This window comes from Equus asinus, chromosome 4, assembly GCF_041296235.1.
Source record: "Equus asinus isolate D_3611 breed Donkey chromosome 4, EquAss-T2T_v2, whole genome shotgun sequence".
Lineage (NCBI taxonomy): Eukaryota > Metazoa > Chordata > Mammalia > Perissodactyla > Equidae > Equus > Equus asinus.
Window position 1 is genome coordinate 132,868,506 of NC_091793.1, and position 18,378 is coordinate 132,886,883.

An 18,378-nucleotide genomic window follows, 5' to 3' on the forward strand; every position below is an offset into this window, starting at 1 on the left:
TTTGTTTCATTATTGAGGATGTTGACTTCGATCATGTGGTTAAGGTCCAGTCAAAACTTGACTTGGCAACATAAGTAAACACGTGTGCTGTGTTTGGGGAATCTTGAGCCTGAAGAGCTCTGCCCACCCAGCACCCAGAATGTTCATGTTCTTCCTATTCTGCATTCTACAGAACCCAGAACACTCATTCCCAGGCGAGAGCACAGCCTCACCCATGTGAGGCTGATTTGCAAGTGACTCAGGAAGGAGGAAAGCTGAATGAAGGGCAGTCATTTTGCTGAGAAGAGTGGCAGCAGAGACGCTGGGGTTCTGGGCATGCAGCGTCCTGCACAAGTTGCTGCTGTGAACTGGAAAGTCAGATTCCTGGCGGCTGTGCTTGGTGACACAACAGCAGGCTGTTCTCTTGTGCAAGTCTGCACGCTGGACCTGGGAGCTCAGCACGGAGCTTGCTTCTCTCGCTCTCCCAACAACTCTGGGAATTCTCCAATAAATATTTCTTTTATTAAGACGCAATTTACACATAGTAACATATACCTTTTTTTTTTAGGAAGATTAGCCCTAAGCTAACATCTGCCACCAATCCTCCTCTTTTTGCTGAGGAAGACTGGCCCTGAGCTGACATCAGTGCCCATCTTCCTCCACTTTATATGTGCGCGCCTACCACAGCACGGCGTGCCAAGCGGTGCCATGTTCACACCCAGGATGCAAACCAGGAAACACCGGGACGCCGAAGCAGAACGTGCAAACTTAACTGCTGGCCACCAGGCCGCCCCAAAATGTACCTATCTTAAATGTACAGTTCAATGAGTTTTGACAGGTGTATACACTTGTGTTACTTTCAACCAAGTAAAGATATGGAACCTTTCTATCACCCCAGGAAGTCCCCCTTTGTGCCTTTATGGATGCCGCAGACTGAATGTGAACCCCCAAATTCATATGTTGAAATTCTAATCCCTAATGTGATGGTATTAGGAGGTGGGGCCTTTGGTAGGTTATTAGTCATGAGGCTGGAGCCCTCATGAATGGGATGACGTCCATAGAAAAGAGGCCCCGAGCGCTCCCTTGCCCCTCCACCATGTGAAGTCAGCAAGAAGACCGCTGTCTATGAACCAGGAAGCAGCTCTCATGGGACACGGAATCTGCAGGTGCCTTGATCTTGGACTTCCAGTCTTCAGAAGTATGAGAAATAAATTTCTGTTTTTATCAGACACCAGGTCTATGGTATTCTGTCACAGCAGCCGGAACGGACTAAGACAATGATCAACCCCGCACCCGCACCCACTGGTACCCACTATTCTGATTTTCATCACTATAAATTAGTGCCACCTTCTTGAATTTGTAAGTTTATATCTCTTACCAAATTTGGGAAGTTTTCAGCTATTATTTCTGCAAGCACTTTTTCAGTCCCATTCTCTTTCTCCAATCCTTCCACCATAACTCTAATGACATGAGTATTAGATCTTTTATTTTGGTATAGTCCAAAGTCCTTTTGTTTGTTGTCTTATTTTCTCTGTTATTCAGATTGGGTAATTTCTATTGTGCTGTATTTCAGCTTGTAGATATTCTTTCTTTTGTCTCCTCCATTCTGCTGTGGAGCCCATCCGCCGAGCTTTTTATTTTGGTTATTGTATTTCTCAATTCTAAAATTTCCGCTTGGTTCTTCTTTGTGTCTTCCAATTCTTTACTGATGCTTTCTCATTTTTCATTTGTTTCAAGCACATTCATAATTACTTGTTGAAGCATTTTCATCACAGCACTCTAAAATGTATTAAAGATAATTCTAATGTCTCTCTCAGTGTTGGCATCTATTTATTGTCTTTTTCATTTAGTGTGGGATCTTCTGGTTCTTGGTTTGACGAATAATTTTCTTTGGAAATCCAGGCATTTTCACATTATGTTATGAGACTCTGAATCTTGTTTATTCCTTTGGTGTTCGTTGGCTTTTTCTGATGCTACTCCCGTGGGGGAATCGGGGTACTGCCTAGGTACTGCCAGGTGGAAGCAGCAGCCCAGGTTCCTTTTTGACCTCTGTTGACACCTTAGGGGGCTGTTCTTCGCTACTGCTGGGCAAGAGTGGGAGTTCCAGTTCCCTAGGTGGTCCCCACTGACACCTTGGTGGACGTGGCCTCTGGGTCAGCGGGCCGTGGTGGAAGTCCTGACTCCCCATTAACCCTCCTCTGACAGCCCCGGTGGGGAGGGAGGGAGATGCCTCCTTCCTGCTGGATGGGGGGAAGTCCAGGCGTCCTCCATGATCTCCACTAACACCGGGGGGAGCGTTGGGGGCTCTTACTGGCCAGTGGGGATGAAATTCCCAGTCCCCTACCTGCCTGTCCCAACACCACGCTGGCCAGGGTGTTGGGGCTCTTGGTACAGCCTCCTGAGGGCAGAAATATAGGCTTCCCACTTGGTCTGTGCTGGTGTAGGGGGTAAGGTCACAGGTTTTTCTGTGGCATTTGGCTGGAGTATTGCAGTTATTGTCTAAATATTGCTGGCTTGCTAGGCTTTTCTTAGGGTTTGTGATATGCAACACTGGCATTTCTAGATTACTAGTTTCTTCTTTTCTCTTTAGATTACTAGCTTCTTCAGCTCTCAAGTGTGAGATATACAAGGGAAAAATAAAATCAAGGAACTCACGACTGGCCATGTTATGTTTGTTTCATATATAATGTTCAGGGTTTTTAATTATATTTCACGGGAGGCATCTACTCCGTCTTTCTGGAAGAAAAAGTCTGTATATTTTCTTTCATGAAGTGTCTGTCCAAGCCTTTTGCCCCTTTATAATAGGATGCTGGGTCTTTTTATTATTGATTTATAGGAATCATTTATATATTCTTGATATGAATCCCTTGTCAGGTATGTGTTTTGCAAACATACTCTCCCAGTCTGTGGCTTGCTTTTTTATTTCTTAAACTATGTTGGATGGACTTCTTCGTCTTCTTTTTTGTTGTTGTTGCTGAGGAAGATTGGTCCTGAGCTAACGTCTGTGCCAATCTAGCTCTATTTAGTATGTGGGACACTGCCACAGCATGGCTTGATGAGTGAGGTGTAGTTCCATGCCCAGAATTCAAACCTGTGAACCCCAGGCCGCTGAAGCAGAGTGCATGAACTTAAGCACTATGCCACTGAGCCGGCCCCAATTATAGATGTCTTATGACATAAACTCCTTTACTGCTGAATGAGCCAAGGTCGGCTTCTGTTGCTTGTAGCTAAGAATGCTGGCTGATGTAAACCTGCACAGAATCACCTAGATACTTACACATACAATGATTTTAATGATCAACGCATTTTTGCAATTTGTTTTTGGAATTGTCTCTACGAAAAGTTTGTGAGTCCCACCATAAACAAAGCTTATAGTTTAGACTTTTGCCTAATTTTTCACCTCAAACGCCGTCTTAGAACTTAATCAGCTGTCAAAGCTGGCTCTATAAACTTTGGGCTATCGCACAAGAAAAGTTCACTCTCGAGGTATGATAAGTTGCCACAGCAAATATGACTTAGAAGGATGTGCTGTAAGTTCTGATGGTCGGCATTTCGCTAGTTTTATCCACCAGTAGATTTTGATTTAACATGCTTTGTTACAGACTCCCCTCACGGTTAGCACCTCCCCTTTTGAGTTCTCACAGAGCTTTAGTCTTTCCACAGTACGGGGACCCTGGGGCCCTGAGTTGTGGGGAGAAGGAAAGCTTTTTTCGCCTTATGCTGAAGGAGCCACAGTCCTTCTAGCCCAGGGGGAATGGCCGTGAGGAATCCAGGGGTGAGGAAGTGCTAGGAAAATGAGAGAGCTCCTCAGCTCCTCCAGGATGAACGAAATGGAAACGCATCTGGAACATTTACATTCAGATGTGCAAACACCCGCTCCTGACTAAACAGATGATCTGGCGATAGCTGTCCTTTGGACAGACCCTGCTTCTGCCTCCTGCTCTGTGGCGCCTGGAGATGCCTGCGAGCCCGAGAGTCTCTTCAGGAGAAGGACCTTTCCATTGATCTTTTGCTGAAGAGAATCGTATCGACACTGATAGAGCTGCTCCTGGCTTGGTGGTGATTCCTCTGGAGATTAGGTGTTCAGTGTCGTCGGTGAAAGAAAACAGGGCCCCATTCCATCCAAGGGGGATGGAACTAACAAGTGGTTACTGAAACCTAAGACGGACGTGCCATCCAAGGGGAACGGCAGAACTTCACACCCACATGCACGATCATGAGACTTCTTCATCATAACTTGATAGGTGTTAAAAATTCCCATGCCGGAGTCCCTAAGGCATCACACAGCGTTATGAAAAGAGCTGGATATACACCTGGCCGGGCATCACAAGGTTAGTCACATTTAACTCCTTAAGCATACAGAGTCCGGGTTTGGTTACATTTTTTTTTTTAAGAATAGACTCAGAACTACTTATATATATATTTAAAATGCTCTAGGGGCCGGCCCGGTGGCCGAGTGGTTAAGTTCGAGCTCTGCTTCCGTGGCCCAGGGTTTCGTTGGTTCGGATCCTGGGCACGGACATGGCACCGCTCATCAAGCCATGCTGAGGCAGCATCCCACATGCCACAACTAGAAGGACCCACAACTAAAAATATACAACTGTGAACCCGGGGGCTTAGGGGGGAAAAATGAAAAATAAAAACTAAAATATTTAAAATGCTCTAGAACCACTTGGTCATTGTTTATTCACCATCATACAAAGTTACCATGTCACTTAAGTGTAACTGCTGTAATAAGTGCTTGTGAAATAGGTTTGAGGACGTGACTGCTAAGTTTATGCTAATAAGAAGTTTGGGGTTTTTTTAAAGATTTTATTTTTCCTTTTTCTCCCAAAGGCCCCTGGTACATAGTTGTATATTTTTAGTGAACTTAACCACTCAGCCACAGGGCCGGCCCCTAAAAAGCTTTTTTTAAGAAGAAGAAATAATGCAGATTAAAAGCAAGCTGTAAAACGAAAGTATGCTTATGCCAATTTAAAAAACATTAAAGGTGATTGATATGTTCCTGAGTTTTTCTTTAGTCAAATATAAATTTCCATCTCTGTTTTTAATACTTCAAATCTCCTCTGTGTGCTGACAGTGTCTCTACCTGTTGTTGATTTTGGCATTGGGAAAAACTATCTGATCTTTCTGAGTACATTCCCTGTGTTTCACAATTCATGGCATTTTGTGGGCTCCAGAAGTAATGCTTGTTTTTACTACAAATTCACCAACTCCTGAATATGCAACTCAGGTTCATCTAAAAATTAAAACAAAAAACATTTCTGCAAATATTGTTGATAGCTGTTTCCACAGAAGAATACTGAGCAGAATATTCTTAAATTCCTCTACACTTATAAAGGCAATGCTTCTGCATGATAGAAGTGGATAATTCCATGTTAATCTTTTTTTTTTGGTGAGGAAGATTGGCCCTGAGCTAACATCTGTGCCAATCTTCCTCTATTTTGTATGTGGTCTGCTGCCACAGCATGGCATGATGAGAGGTGTGTAGGTCTGCGCCCAGGATCCGAACGCTGGGCCTGTGAAGTGGAGCACATGAACTTAACCACTATGCCACTGGGCTGGCCCCCCATGTTAGTCTTATCAACAATTCATGGAGATTGGATGAGTTTTGTTACACTATATATTTGATACTGTGTAACATATATCTGTCATATGTATGAAACGGATTATGAGCATCTGTGTTCAATAAAATGATAGCCCAATAACAAATGGCATTTTATTATGTGAATGATCTTACAATGTCAATATCAATGCTAATAAAAATATGTAACAGGCTGAACTCATCAATGGCAAAGTCATTGTATGTAATTCACCTGAAGGCTCCCACATTTCAAAGTAAGCCTTTCATACATAAATGAAAACCCTCTATTTTGTAGAATTTTGCTCTTTCCTGTTAAAGGCTGGCAAGGCAAAGGCACCCCACTTAGCAGAGTGAGGAAAGCTGAGATGGAGCAGACGGGCCCCGTGCTCAGCGCGTGTGCTGCGAGCTCCTGTCTAGTCCTGCAGGACTGAACACGCTGGGTTTCCACATTCCTCCTGAGTTAGCAATCAAAATAAAAGCATAATTCAAATCTAGACAGATATAAAAGATTTCAGTTTCCATTTAAAGTTCATGTTTTCCCTTTTCATACTATTTGCAACTTAAAAGAAAGAAAATTAATTCTTTCTGTCTCCTAAGGTTTTTAAATGTTGACATTGTGGGTTCTCTTTGTGTGGAATTTTGAGATGCTGCTTTGCTCGCTCTGTGTCTGGGCTATTAGAGGCAGTGAAGTTTAAGCTTGGGACTCAGTACAGGGTTGGTGGCACGGCGACCCTATGAAAGCAAAGACAGACAGAAAGAATTTTTTTTCAAAGAATATTTTAACAAATAGAGGCTTGCTTTGTATACACATGCCATAGTTAAAGACAAAATTTGAATTAATTGTTATATTCAGGAAATACGTATTTCATGAATTAGCCCTTTACATGTATGTAAGAGAGAGAGAGAGAGACTACTTTTCAGCTTAAGTAAGACTAATTCCTGAGGGTTTCCTAACTAGGCACAATGCTGCCTGACATATTTAGTCTTCAGGAATTCTAAGAAAAGTGTACCTTGTCTATTCAGGAGAAACTGAAGTAGATTATTGGTTAATAACCTAATAAGCCATCTGTTTAAACAGATGTTTTAGTTGGGAGAAGTGTAAACATGATTCTAAATTTCCAAATACGTTGCTTATTCTTCCTTGTCTGGGAGGTTGGGCCAAAGTTCACGGAGATTAGAGGAAAGCCTGAGTCTGGAAGAATTCAAAGTATTACATAAATGCAGGTAAAGTAATAACAATAAAGTCCGTAGGCAATTATTTTAATAATTATTTACAGGGCCTTTCGTTGCGTTATGTCATCGCTCACATGCAAGTGACCTGAGTTACTCCGTCTTCCTGGTCAAAGTGTCCCTCGTCCAGTTCCCGCAGGACGCTGTCGCTGCTGCTGACCCCAGAGAAGCTGCTGTACTGGGCCAGCCCCCGCTCCCCCGTCCAGCACTCTCTGGAAGCGGAGAGGAGGCCCTCCTCAGGTGGGTTTCTGCTCTCGGGCGGTTGCGACGTGGTCGTGTCCAATCCGACACTCCTGCTGGTGACTTTGTTCCTGTCATCACCTTTTAAATGCCGGCTGGCTTTCCTCTGAAACACAAGAGATTGGCAACCGGGAGTTAAAAAGATGGGTGTTCTCCTGTCCCTCTGCTCCAGCACGTCCTGTCCTCGGCCTGGAGCGTCCTCTCCCTGCCTCTCTTCAAATTCCCGCTCATCTTCAAGGACGGTCAGAGCCACCCTTCACACTCCCTCCTCCCCCCCGGGGAGACAGGAGCTCCCCTCTCTGTTTCTCAGCACTCTGTAGCTTCCGGGCACGTGACTGTCCTCATCGTCAGGGTGGCGTGCACATGGCTGGGCCCTCAGTGACGCCTCTGAGAGACAGACCTATTGAGAGCCTGGTTCAGGGAGCAAAGCAGGGTAGAAATGCATTAAAGCTCCCACTTTTCTTCTTGATTTTACTTGGGGTCTAAACAGCAGAAAAGGTACTTCGGTGGCCGCCTCACACCCATTTCTCGTGGGAATAGGCTGCACAGAAGAGTCACAGATAATTCAGGCCGAGTTTCTATTGAAAGTAGGCCTGGAGTGGCTTCCTGGGTCACGCAGACCCCTCTCCTGGTTCTGCTACAAACTGCTTCCGCCTGACACGGCGGGAAAGCTGAGCAACCTGACCAGCCCGTTCCGCAGACTGTCTGAGGAGCTGTGGAGGGTTCTGCTATGAGCTGTTCACTGAGGGCTGCTGGTCAGGGTGGAGAGGACATGGCCTTTGCCAAGCAAACTTAAGACAAAATAAGAGAATTAAGTCAGTAAAAGGAAGGCTCAGGGAGAGAGCAGGAGCAGCTCAACCTGTGGACGTTCAGACTCTTGAGATTTGCCTACAAGGGCTTCCTTACCACTGACAGCATGACATGTGTCGAATATCAGACTCTCAGGACAAAAAACTGAAACACGGAGAAATAAAGATAAATAAAAATTTTAAAAGATAAATGAAAAAAGCACAGTAATTTTCCAGTTTATGAAGAGTGCATTTGCTGAAAGTTCATTTATCTGTCAGTTGGAACTAGGATTACATTTTCCTAAATGTAAGAGTTAAAATTATAAAACTCTTAGAAAAAAACCATAGAAATCAGATGCCCAGGCTAGTCTTACAAACATGTGTCAACCCATAGGTTTGTTGAACTGTAGTATATAAAATACAAAAGTATTTTCTACTGTTCTTCATGGCAAATACACAAAGTAAACAAACAGCTTTATGAAATTGGATTTGCAGACTGTTGTGGAATGTAACCTCTGTTGATGACACTGTCATACAGGAGGATGCAGCCCTCAGCACGTTGCACAGAAAGGAGAGCGCTGGCAGCTCATCTGTGTCTTGGCCGAGTTACTGGCGTCCCTGGGCAAGTTTAAGGGAATGAACAAGTCTACAGTGGGTCCTCCCTCAACAAAGAGCCACCTACATGGTCCCAAATCAGACATAGCTTGGTGGTGGTGACATCTTCCATTGGCCCCCGTGCATTCATCAAATGCAAATATCAGATCTCAAATCCTTTTCCTTGTTATTCTCATTTACCAAATGTATTGAATTTAATACAAGCAGTGGCCGCTGACAGATCTCTTAGACGGGTCCAGGATTTGAGAATAGTATGTTCTCCCCGGCCCTGGGAGGCTGGTCAGAGAGGACATAGCCTTTTGGTTGCAGGGAGGGCTGACGGGACTGCCAGGCTGGGCTCCTTTCTCAAGCCTGGCTCCTGCTCCCTTTCCCACAGGCATAAAGAATGCATTCACTCCGGAGTGACCTCTCAGCGTTAACGGAATGAAAACGGGCAGGCGGGGGTGCCTGGCAGCACTTGGCTGCCTGGATCTTCCCTTCCTCACCAGCACCAGGGCCAAAGGGAAATTTTGCAATAAATTCCTTATTGTATACCAGCCGATACAAGCCAACTCTCACATACTCAATGAGAATTTTCCTAATAAACATCAGGTATTATTCAGAATAAGATATTCATAGTAATTCACTTTTATATAAGTATTAATGAGTAAACAGCCACCAAGTGTAAATTTCGAATATCAGAAGATGACAAAATACCTAACATGGTAACTCTAAAAAAAGATTTCAGAGCAAACACTTTTATTTTCTTTTTTACCATGTGACTCTCAATGAACACATCTTCAGCAATGATTTTGCCTCCCCAACTTCACTCCCCATGAAATAGTAGCTTTTCCAACAAATCAAATTGCAATGTTCTTATGACTTCCAAAGTAGGAGTCTGAAGCCCAGGCAGTCCCTGGAGATCAGCGAGTGCTGCCCTCATTCTATAGAGGTCGACTCCCGCCCAGAAAGAGGCAGGATTTGTCCAAGGTCAGGGAGTGGCCGGTCTCAAACTGGAGCTGGAATGTCTTGCTTTATTCTTTTCACACTGTATAACACGCCCATTATCTGCAAAAGTACGAGTAGACTTGTGGTCGAAGATTTGTGTGTTTCCCAAATAAAATTCCCTTCACTTGCAAACATAATACATGTTCAATGTAGAAAACCTGGTAAAAACAAAGAAAAAAGCAAAGCCCACCCCTTATCTCAACTCGCAGAGATGCCACTGTTAAAATTTGGCATATTTTACTGTTTTCTTCTCTAAACATACATGTGTTTGCATACACACACATAGATGTGCGCAGCTCACTTTTCCACTTAGCACTACATTTTGAATATTTATGTCGACAAAAAGAGATTTCCATGCTATATCGCCAGGCTTATTCATATTCTCACTTTCTTCTAATATTTTCACTATAAAATTGGGGGAAATTATTCCAAGATTTGGATGCAGATTTAACGCCACCCTTGACAAAATCTATTAACTTTTGAGAATCATTCTCATTTACTAAAAATGGGTGACCCACTTCAAACACATGAGACTCAGGGACAAGTTGGTTGAATTGAGGGTGTCCTACCACCCTATCTTCATTCTTCACTGTCAGTGTCTTAAAAACAGAACAAAACAGGATTATCCCAGCAATCCTAAGATGCTGTGTTGTCTTGGACAGTGTTATGATGGCCAGAGGGGCAGAGTAGCTAAAAAATATGGTTTCTAAAGCAGTACACACATGGAATGGACATTCAGGATTTCTCTTCCTGTGTCTCATTATTGGGGGTTAGGAAGACACTGCGAGCTTCCGTGGAGCTCCAGTGCCACTTGGAAGGGTCAGAGGTTTTGGAACATGCAGAGAGGTGCCGCCGCTGCTTGCTCACAGAATGTGTTCCTGCGTCATCCATCCAGCTTGAGGCTGTCAAAGTCACTCCAGCCTGGGGGGCAGAAGAGTGCTGTGGACCACCACCTTCCCGGCCAGCTTTCCATCCGCCCCGTTCTCTGCTGCAGTGTGGGCACGTGGCCCAAAGGGACCCAACCAGAGTCCTTCCCGGGGGTTGCTGTACGGACTCCAGGATAAAGAAGGTCTTTCTTTTTGCTGAGGTGGCCACATTCACCTCATAGGAAGCCCCCTGCTCATGCACACACAGACGCTGAAAGAAACTGATGAGAGAGAACATCCTGGTAATGGTGAATCTCTGGGGTCAGAACCCGAGGCCTCGGTTCTTGTAGCTCTTTTTTTGGTGGTATGAGCTGTGCCAGTATCCTTCCCACCTCGGAGCCAATAATTCCTTATGTACACAGGCTAGTCTCTCCCTTACACCCCAACAGACACCAGTGGGCAATATGGAAGCCAGCGTGGGTGGCCCAGAAGAGAGCTGCTCGCTAGCCGTGAGGCAGGACAGAGTGCCCGCCCCAAGGCAGCAGTGGCCACTCTTCCGCTTCTGCCCCCACCAGGAAAAAGCCCATTTGCCTTGAGTGGAAAGAATTCCCTACACAAAGAACTTTGTTAATGATAAAAGCAAAACGCTTTCATCTTTATTTTTACAGCTCTTTGAGATACCTGACATCCTGTGTTTACACTGGTGCCTGATTTGATTTCACATGGACTTTGGTCTGGGACGTTAACAGCTAATGAATGAAATATGACCTTATGATTTTCAAAGAATTTCAAATGAACTTCAAATGACTGAAAAAGTAAGAATAAAGTTTGATAAACAATTGCCTTACTCTAAGGAAGAAGTCAGCATATACATTAAATATTTCTTATTATTCATATGATTTTATTATAGTTACCTTGGAAAAGACCTAATTCAGAACTTTTCTTTGGCTGCTGCTCCTCCACTTTTTGGTTTGTGTTAGAGAAATGATCTAAGAAGTCTTTACTTCTTGAGAGCATTCATTCTGAGACATATTTTAAAGACAAGAAAATTATTTGAATGCAAAACTGCTCTAAAGACGACAAAAAATATAAAATTGGAAGCATTAAAATTGAACACCTGTCTCCCAGGGTCTATTCTCTCCGTCTTTCTGTTAATAATGGAACTCCCCCACAACCAATGCCTCAAAATTTTTAGCTGGGCATGTGCTCTTTCACTGAGGTACCAGCACATGGTTGCCCAGATTACATTTCCCAGCCTCCCTTGCAGATGCTGTGGTGACATAAAAAAGTTGCAGCCAATGGGATGTGAGAAGAGGCATGTGTGTGACTTGGGGGGTCAGTGCCTCAGAGGCATGCCTGGAATTCCTCTTTCCTACTTGTGCTGGCTGGACAGTGGTGACAAGTGTGGCAGCAGCCCTGGGTCCAGAGGCAGAAGCCAAGTGTTGAGGGTGGCAGAGCAGAGCAGTCATGAAGCAGAGCCTTGCCCACCAAGACTACCTGCCCATCTTTAGCCTGTGACAAGAGAGACCCTTCTGTTGTATTTAAATCATTCTATGTGAGTCTTTTTGGTATAGCATCTGAGTAACTAATTAGTTACCAAGTAATAACTAACAGAAAAAACTTGTTGGGCACTAATGCTTTTTAGTTTAATTTTCCCCAACTTTCCAATTATGAAAAACTTTAAAGGATAGTACAATGAACACCCATATACCTACTACCTAATTCAATTCTTGTTAATATTTTGCCACATTAGCTTTATATATGTAAGTGCATGTGCATTTTTTTGAACATCCCTTCCTCTACTTGAGGCTGTATGGTGTAATAAAGGGGGTTCTTCTTATCTTGCTCTTCCTTTTTTCTATTTTCGTTTTTCTTTATTTTTGCGGGGGGAGGGCCCTCCCAATGGATTCAAGGAATTGAGAGCGATGCTGAGCAGAGTGAGGGACTCTGACCAGGACTTCACCTCCATCTAGTGAATCTTCTCGATTGTTCTTCCAAGATCTCCTTTCGTAACTTTTTTCTTTCTTTTGAAGACTCAAAGAAAACTCATTGAATTTTTTATTGACTAAAAGTCTCTATTTCAGTTAAATTCTTCAACCCATTTCCCTTTGATAATTATTTAAAAGAAACAAAAGATCATTAAAAGTATTTCGTTTTCGCCAACTCAGAGTAGGGTTTCCATCCAGGGGTATTCTTGGGGTAGACAACAAACCACGAAAGGTGCTCCAGGGGTGTGTGCGTGTGTGTGCTAGTGCACTAACAGCGTCTGCCACGCTCTCAAGACTCCGTGGCCCCATCTGTAAAATAAGGACAACATTAGCACCTGCCACAGGGCTATGAGGAGGATTCAGGCAGAAAACACGTGGCGGGCTCGGCACGGTGCCTGCTCAGATGGAATGTTGATATTGTTTTCGTAAGAATGTTTTTCTTTCAATAGTAGATGATTAAACACTACTAACTCTATGGAGAAACTGAAGAAAAATCCAGAACTTACTCCTGACCCTCCGTTTTCTCCAGCTGAAAATTACCTTCAGCCAGTATGTAGGAATGTAGTGTATTGATGTTTTTTGATGTTCAAAAAAATGCACATGCACTTACATATATAAAGCTAATATGGCAAAATATTAACAAGAATTGAATTAGGTAGTAGGTATATGGGTGTTCATTGTACTATCCTTTAAAGTTTTTCATAATTGGAAAGTTGGGGAAAATTAAACTAAAAAGCATTAGTGCCCAACAAGTTTTTTCTGTTAGTTATTACTTGGTAACTAATTAGTTACTCAGATGCTATACCAAAAAGACTCACATAGAATGATTTAAATACAACAGAAGGGTCTCTCTTGTCACAGGCTAAAGATGGGCAGGTAGTCTTGGTGGGCAAGGCTCTGCTTCATGACTGCTCTGCTCTGCCACCCTCAACACTTGGCTTCTGCCTCTGGACCCAGGGCTGCTGCCACACTTGTCACCACTGTCCAGCCAGCACAAGTAGGAAAGAGGAATTCCAGGCATGCCTCTGAGGCACTGACCCCCCAAGTCACACACATGCCTCTTCTCACATCCCATTGGCTGCAACTTTTTTATGTCACCACAGCACAACTCATTGCACGTGGTAAGAACTCCCTTCTCCAAGCACAGCCCTACCGAAGGACAAAGACATAAACCATGTAGTCTCTGCAATTTATAACGCAAACCATCTTCTAAATCTAACTTTTAAATTATCATACAGTAAAAGTGTACAGTTCTATGAATTCTAACACAGAGGTATAGATCTGGGTAACCATAATGAGGACACAGAACAGTTCCATTATCCCCCCGAACCCCTGATCCCTGACGACCACTGATGTGTTCTCCACACTCTGGTTTTGTCTTTTGAGAATGTCATAAAATGGGATAGCACAGTCTGTAACCCTTGGAGACTGGCTTCTTTTAACCAGCATGCTTCTGAGATTAACGCAAGCTTACTGTGTGTATCAGTAGTTCACTCCTTTTTATTTCTGAGTAGTATTTTACTGTATGGACGTACCACAGCTGTTCATCTAGTCACCTGCTGAAGTCATCTGGATTGTTTCCAGGTTTGGAGATTGTGACTAGAACTGCGACAAACCTTTACATCTAGGTTTTTGTGTGAACACAAGTTTTTCATTCTCTAGGGTAAATATCCAAGGCTGGGATTGCTGAGTCATATGGTATGCATATGTTCAACCTCCTAAGAAGCAGCTAAAGTATATTGCAGAGTGGCTGTCCCATTTTGCATTGGCCCCCGGCCTTGTTCAGAGTTCTGGTTGCTCCTCATCCTTGCCAGTTCTTGGTCTTGTCAATATTTCTTACTTTAGTTGTTCTAATAGGTGTATGGTGGGATCTCATTGTGGTTCTCATTCGCATTTCCCTAATGGCTAAAGATGAAAGCAGCTTTTTAGGGCTCATTTCTCATTGACACATCCTCATTAGTGAGGTGTCCACACCTTTTAACAGGGTTGTCTGTTTTCTTATTGTTGAGTTTTGAGAATTCTTGATACATTCTGGATACACGTCCTTTGTCATATATGTGATTTGCAAGTTTTTTTCCTCCCAGTCTGTGGCTAGTCTTTTCATTTTCTTAGTGTTACTCGCAGATCAAAAGTTTTTAATTTTGATGAAGTACAGTTTATTAATTTTTTTATGGAGTACGCTTTTGGTGTCATGTCTAAAAACTCTTTGCCTAGCCCCAGTTCATGAAGATTTTCTCCTATTTTTTTTTCTAAAAGTTTTCTAGATTTACTAAAACAAACTATCTTTTAATAGCTTAAAGAAAATTCGGGGAGTAAATGAGAGTATAAGTACTCTGACTTGATATTTTCCACGTTTAAAAAAATTCTGAAGCCATCTAGAATATTGCATAAAACATATCTGTGAAATATAAAACAATATTGCAAAAGTAAAGGTCTTGATAACCTCAGAAGAAAAATTCCAACAATATGCTTTCTTCATTATGCAATTCTCAATTCCCTCCACCACAACAGGGGCAGGAAATGGCTTCGTTCAAAATAAAAATCCTGCTCTATGTTGAGTGCAATTGGATATGGAAAGTCTCACGTATCTTGACATTAGTCTCAGTAGAAGAAAGAGAGAAACTTCTTTTCAAGAGTTAAACTCTGGATAGGTTTCTACCAGCTCATGAAATGTGGGCTGTAATGGAAACTCATGGACAGCCCCAGGGCAACGCATGTAACGTCTCAGATTTCCACCAACTTATTTTAGAACTAAACACCTTTGAAAAAATTCTTTAAAAACGTTTATAAATGAAGCAATTCTCCCATCAACTCCTCCCAAACAACGACTGATCTCAAGGTACAAGCAAAGAACCGTGCTATATGGACCTACAACTACATACACTTTTCAACGCATATTATAAATGTAACTTTCACAAAATACATGTGAGATAGCCCAATTAACACTATCGTCATAATAACAGTCTCCTTTCCCAATACTACTACTACTTTTTTGATATAAAATGACAATTGTTTTCACCAGAGAAAACTTAAAGAATTGAAAAACTGGTTTTCAGTTATAGCTGTTAGACACTTCAGCTCCAGACTGAACCACCCACATGGTCTGCCCTGAAATAATCTCAATGTCCTGCGATTTCCTGCTAGGAAAACTAAACGTTAGTCAAAGGAAGAAATAGTAAATCCGTTTAGAAGCAGAATTCTAAGCTATAAAGTACATTATTCCTGGACTTCTCATTGACACAGCTGACATTTATATACTTCCTTACTATTATATAATGAGCCAGCAATTTTATTCACAATGGCTGTAAATATAAAGATTACCCAAAGGAAAACTACCATGAGACTACTGGATGGTATTTAAAGTTGCACAAAAAGGGTGTAAATATTCTCAGGGAATCAGGGAACCGATATCTAATCCTGAGTAAAGGAGACCGTGAAGCAGCTGAATTTGGGTCTGATATCTTCGCAAACACCAACTCCATGGCCCCCAGTTAATCAAAAATGCCATGAGGCTGTGGCTTCTGCTGACCTTTCCTCAGAAATGATGGCCATTTGCAGAATGTTGAAAGAAAGAAAGGAGAGGCTGTAGCATGGTGAGAAGCTACTTTGGGGAAGGAGAAAGTAGAATGAAAACCTTTTCTGGCCATTCTCTGCATGTACCCACCCTTGCTCCTTCTTGACAGAATATTTCTTAATGAACTGCTCCCGGGGGCTGGGGGCGCTGCAGCCCCGTGGGCTCTAACTCGAATCAGAGTCTTTCCAGTATCTGTGCACTTGATCTCTGCTCTCCCGCAGGAGGAGGCACCTTCCTATCTCCCCGCCTACTCTCTACCTATTTACCTAGTGAGGCAGCTACACTCTTTCCAAAATTAATGTGAGATGACTTAGCATGGTGGTATTACATATACTCTCAGTCTAGCTTTGCTAGTTTAGAAAAACTTAAAGTTTTCTAAAACAACATTTTGTTGAAATACAGAAAAAGAATCACTTTAAATAATTTTCCAGTCCATTTGCAAATTTCCTATTTTGAAAGTTGTGCTTTATTAACGCCCAGATTGCTCCATTCAAAGATACTATTCTAGCTGTGCATCCAGTAAGAATAAGGTGACTTGAGGTTCAGCACAGCCCTTCAGCAAAGGGCTGAAAAAATATGAACTTGAGGAGACAATATAAAAGTGCCGTTGGAGGTCAAGATAGAGAAAATTGCACAGATCTGTTGCAATATTAGGCAAGTTCACTTACAAGGCTTAGAAGTGTCGGGGAGGAACAAAGTTCTCCTCTGTCCTCTTATGTTTAGTACCTGAGCCCTGCAAATTAAACTGACAAAAGACAGGAGAAAAGGTTTATTTTGAAGGCACATAGGGCCTTCACAGGGAAGGCAGTTAGACTTGAGAGCTTATATATCATTTTAACAAAGGGCGATAAATTGTGGAGAAGTGACTAGACAAAGGGAAAGGGGTTTGAGCTTCTACGGCAGTAAATTGTGGGAAGGTAAGTATATGGTAAAACTAATGGAAAATAAGAGTTATTTTAGTAAGGTTTGTTCATGTGGACTCAAGTCAGTGCCATCTCCAGGGATAAGAGTCATCTCTGGTGATTAAAAGTCTTCTCCTCCTGGTACAGGAAAGGGAGACCACTCTACAAGGGAAATTCACATCAACTTTAAAAAGGGAAATTTATGCCCTGCTTTGTGTTGGAAAGGGACAGGGTAGACAGTTCCTCCTGTGTCTGCTGTTTCTTAATTGCCTTCAGCTCAAAAGAACGGGCTTCCCTTCAGAACTGTCTCATGTTGTCTGCTTGCTGGCACACCTCCTTGTATGTCGGTTAGAAGATTGTTCCCACATCGAGTGCACACTTCCTCATCTGTGCTCACCATTACAATCACAACGAGAGTTTAAACGCTTCAATATAACATGCAGTTCGTGAGGCACGGATTTACTCACTTCTGGGGTCAGAGCCGCTGAATTCCACATAGCTGGTCTCTGCAGGAACACGACCTGCTTTGTAGCCAAATTCCCCTCACTGCAAATTAAAACAACAGCGTCAGTGTTTGTGAATTAGTTCTTCTCCATTTGTACACTTGGCTAGAATATTCCACGCGTACCCTTTGTAGAATAATGTTCTGATCCAAAAATAACTATGAAATATGACTCGATATAAGTTGCAGCAGGAAAAATAAGAAAATTCCTAAAAACTGAATATGGTCACTACAAAAGAAAATTTTAGTGTGTAAAACTTGTAATCTCACGGTGCTAACATAGCTGTTTCATCTGTCTCCCTCCTAGTCTTCATCAACATGGGTATTTCTGCACGTCTGCAACGCTGCTTATTTGCATTTCTGTGCTTTTCACTGGACACCCTTTTCCTTATTCGCCCGCTGTGACTGTATTCTTAATAGCAGCATAGTATCTCAAAGAATTAAGATAGCAAAATGCACGAAGCATTTCCTTGTTACTGGAAAATTAGGTTGTTTCCAGTTTTCTACTTATTATAAAAAACACTGCTATAGAAATATGTATAGTTTTCCTTATAATTTATTCCTTGAGATAAATTCTCAGGAGTGAGATTATTGGGTCCAAAGGGTATGATTTAAGCTTCTTGGTATGCACTGACAAATTTGCCTTATAAAAGGAAGAGACCAATGTGGGCTGCGGCGTGGAGAAATGTATATACATTTTCAATGGAGGGACTTGAGCCACTGCTAGTTTCATTTTCAGATGCTTCTTTGTAGGCAGCTACTCAGTATTCTCCTTATTTAACTATCATCGTGGCAAATTACCCCTTGCCAACGACTACTTGGGGTTTGGATGTCTCTGAAATGCTTTTCCCAGAGTCTCCAGGGATTCATGGGGAGGAGAGTCTGGAGCTAATGTTGCTCAGTTACGACTTTTATTATGCAAAAAACCTAAACAAAACCTCACTCTTCGCTGCATTTTATGCTGAGCTGTTTTACTGGAAAACAAATGCAACACTGAAACTCGGGCCCTAGAGTATATGTCAACCCCACACCATTTGAAAATCTCAATTTACTGACACTGTTGAATTTGGAGAAACAGCAACTCTTCTCCCCCCAAAGTGGTAATGAAAGACTGCCTTTCTTT

General features: G+C 42.5%; 1 protein-coding gene across 2 annotated transcripts in view; it reads right to left on the minus strand.

The window, feature by feature from the left end:
- Window positions 1-4,790: 4,790 nt before the first annotated feature.
- Window positions 4,791-18,378, minus strand: part of RFTN2 (raftlin family member 2) — a 68,393-nt gene continuing 54,805 nt past the window's right edge. The window contains exons 8-9 of one of the 2 annotated variants that reach the window (XM_014845972.3): window positions 17,221-17,299; window positions 4,791-7,139 (exon numbers count right to left, since the gene is read on the minus strand). In XM_014845972.3, the coding sequence (XP_014701458.1) occupies window positions 6,867-7,139; window positions 17,221-17,299 (352 nt within the window). In that variant the 3' untranslated portion in view covers window positions 4,791-6,866. Of the gene's footprint in view, window positions 7,140-16,509; window positions 16,597-17,220; window positions 17,300-18,378 lie in introns of those variants that run through there. The other variant, XM_044768514.2, reaches the window with a different exon arrangement.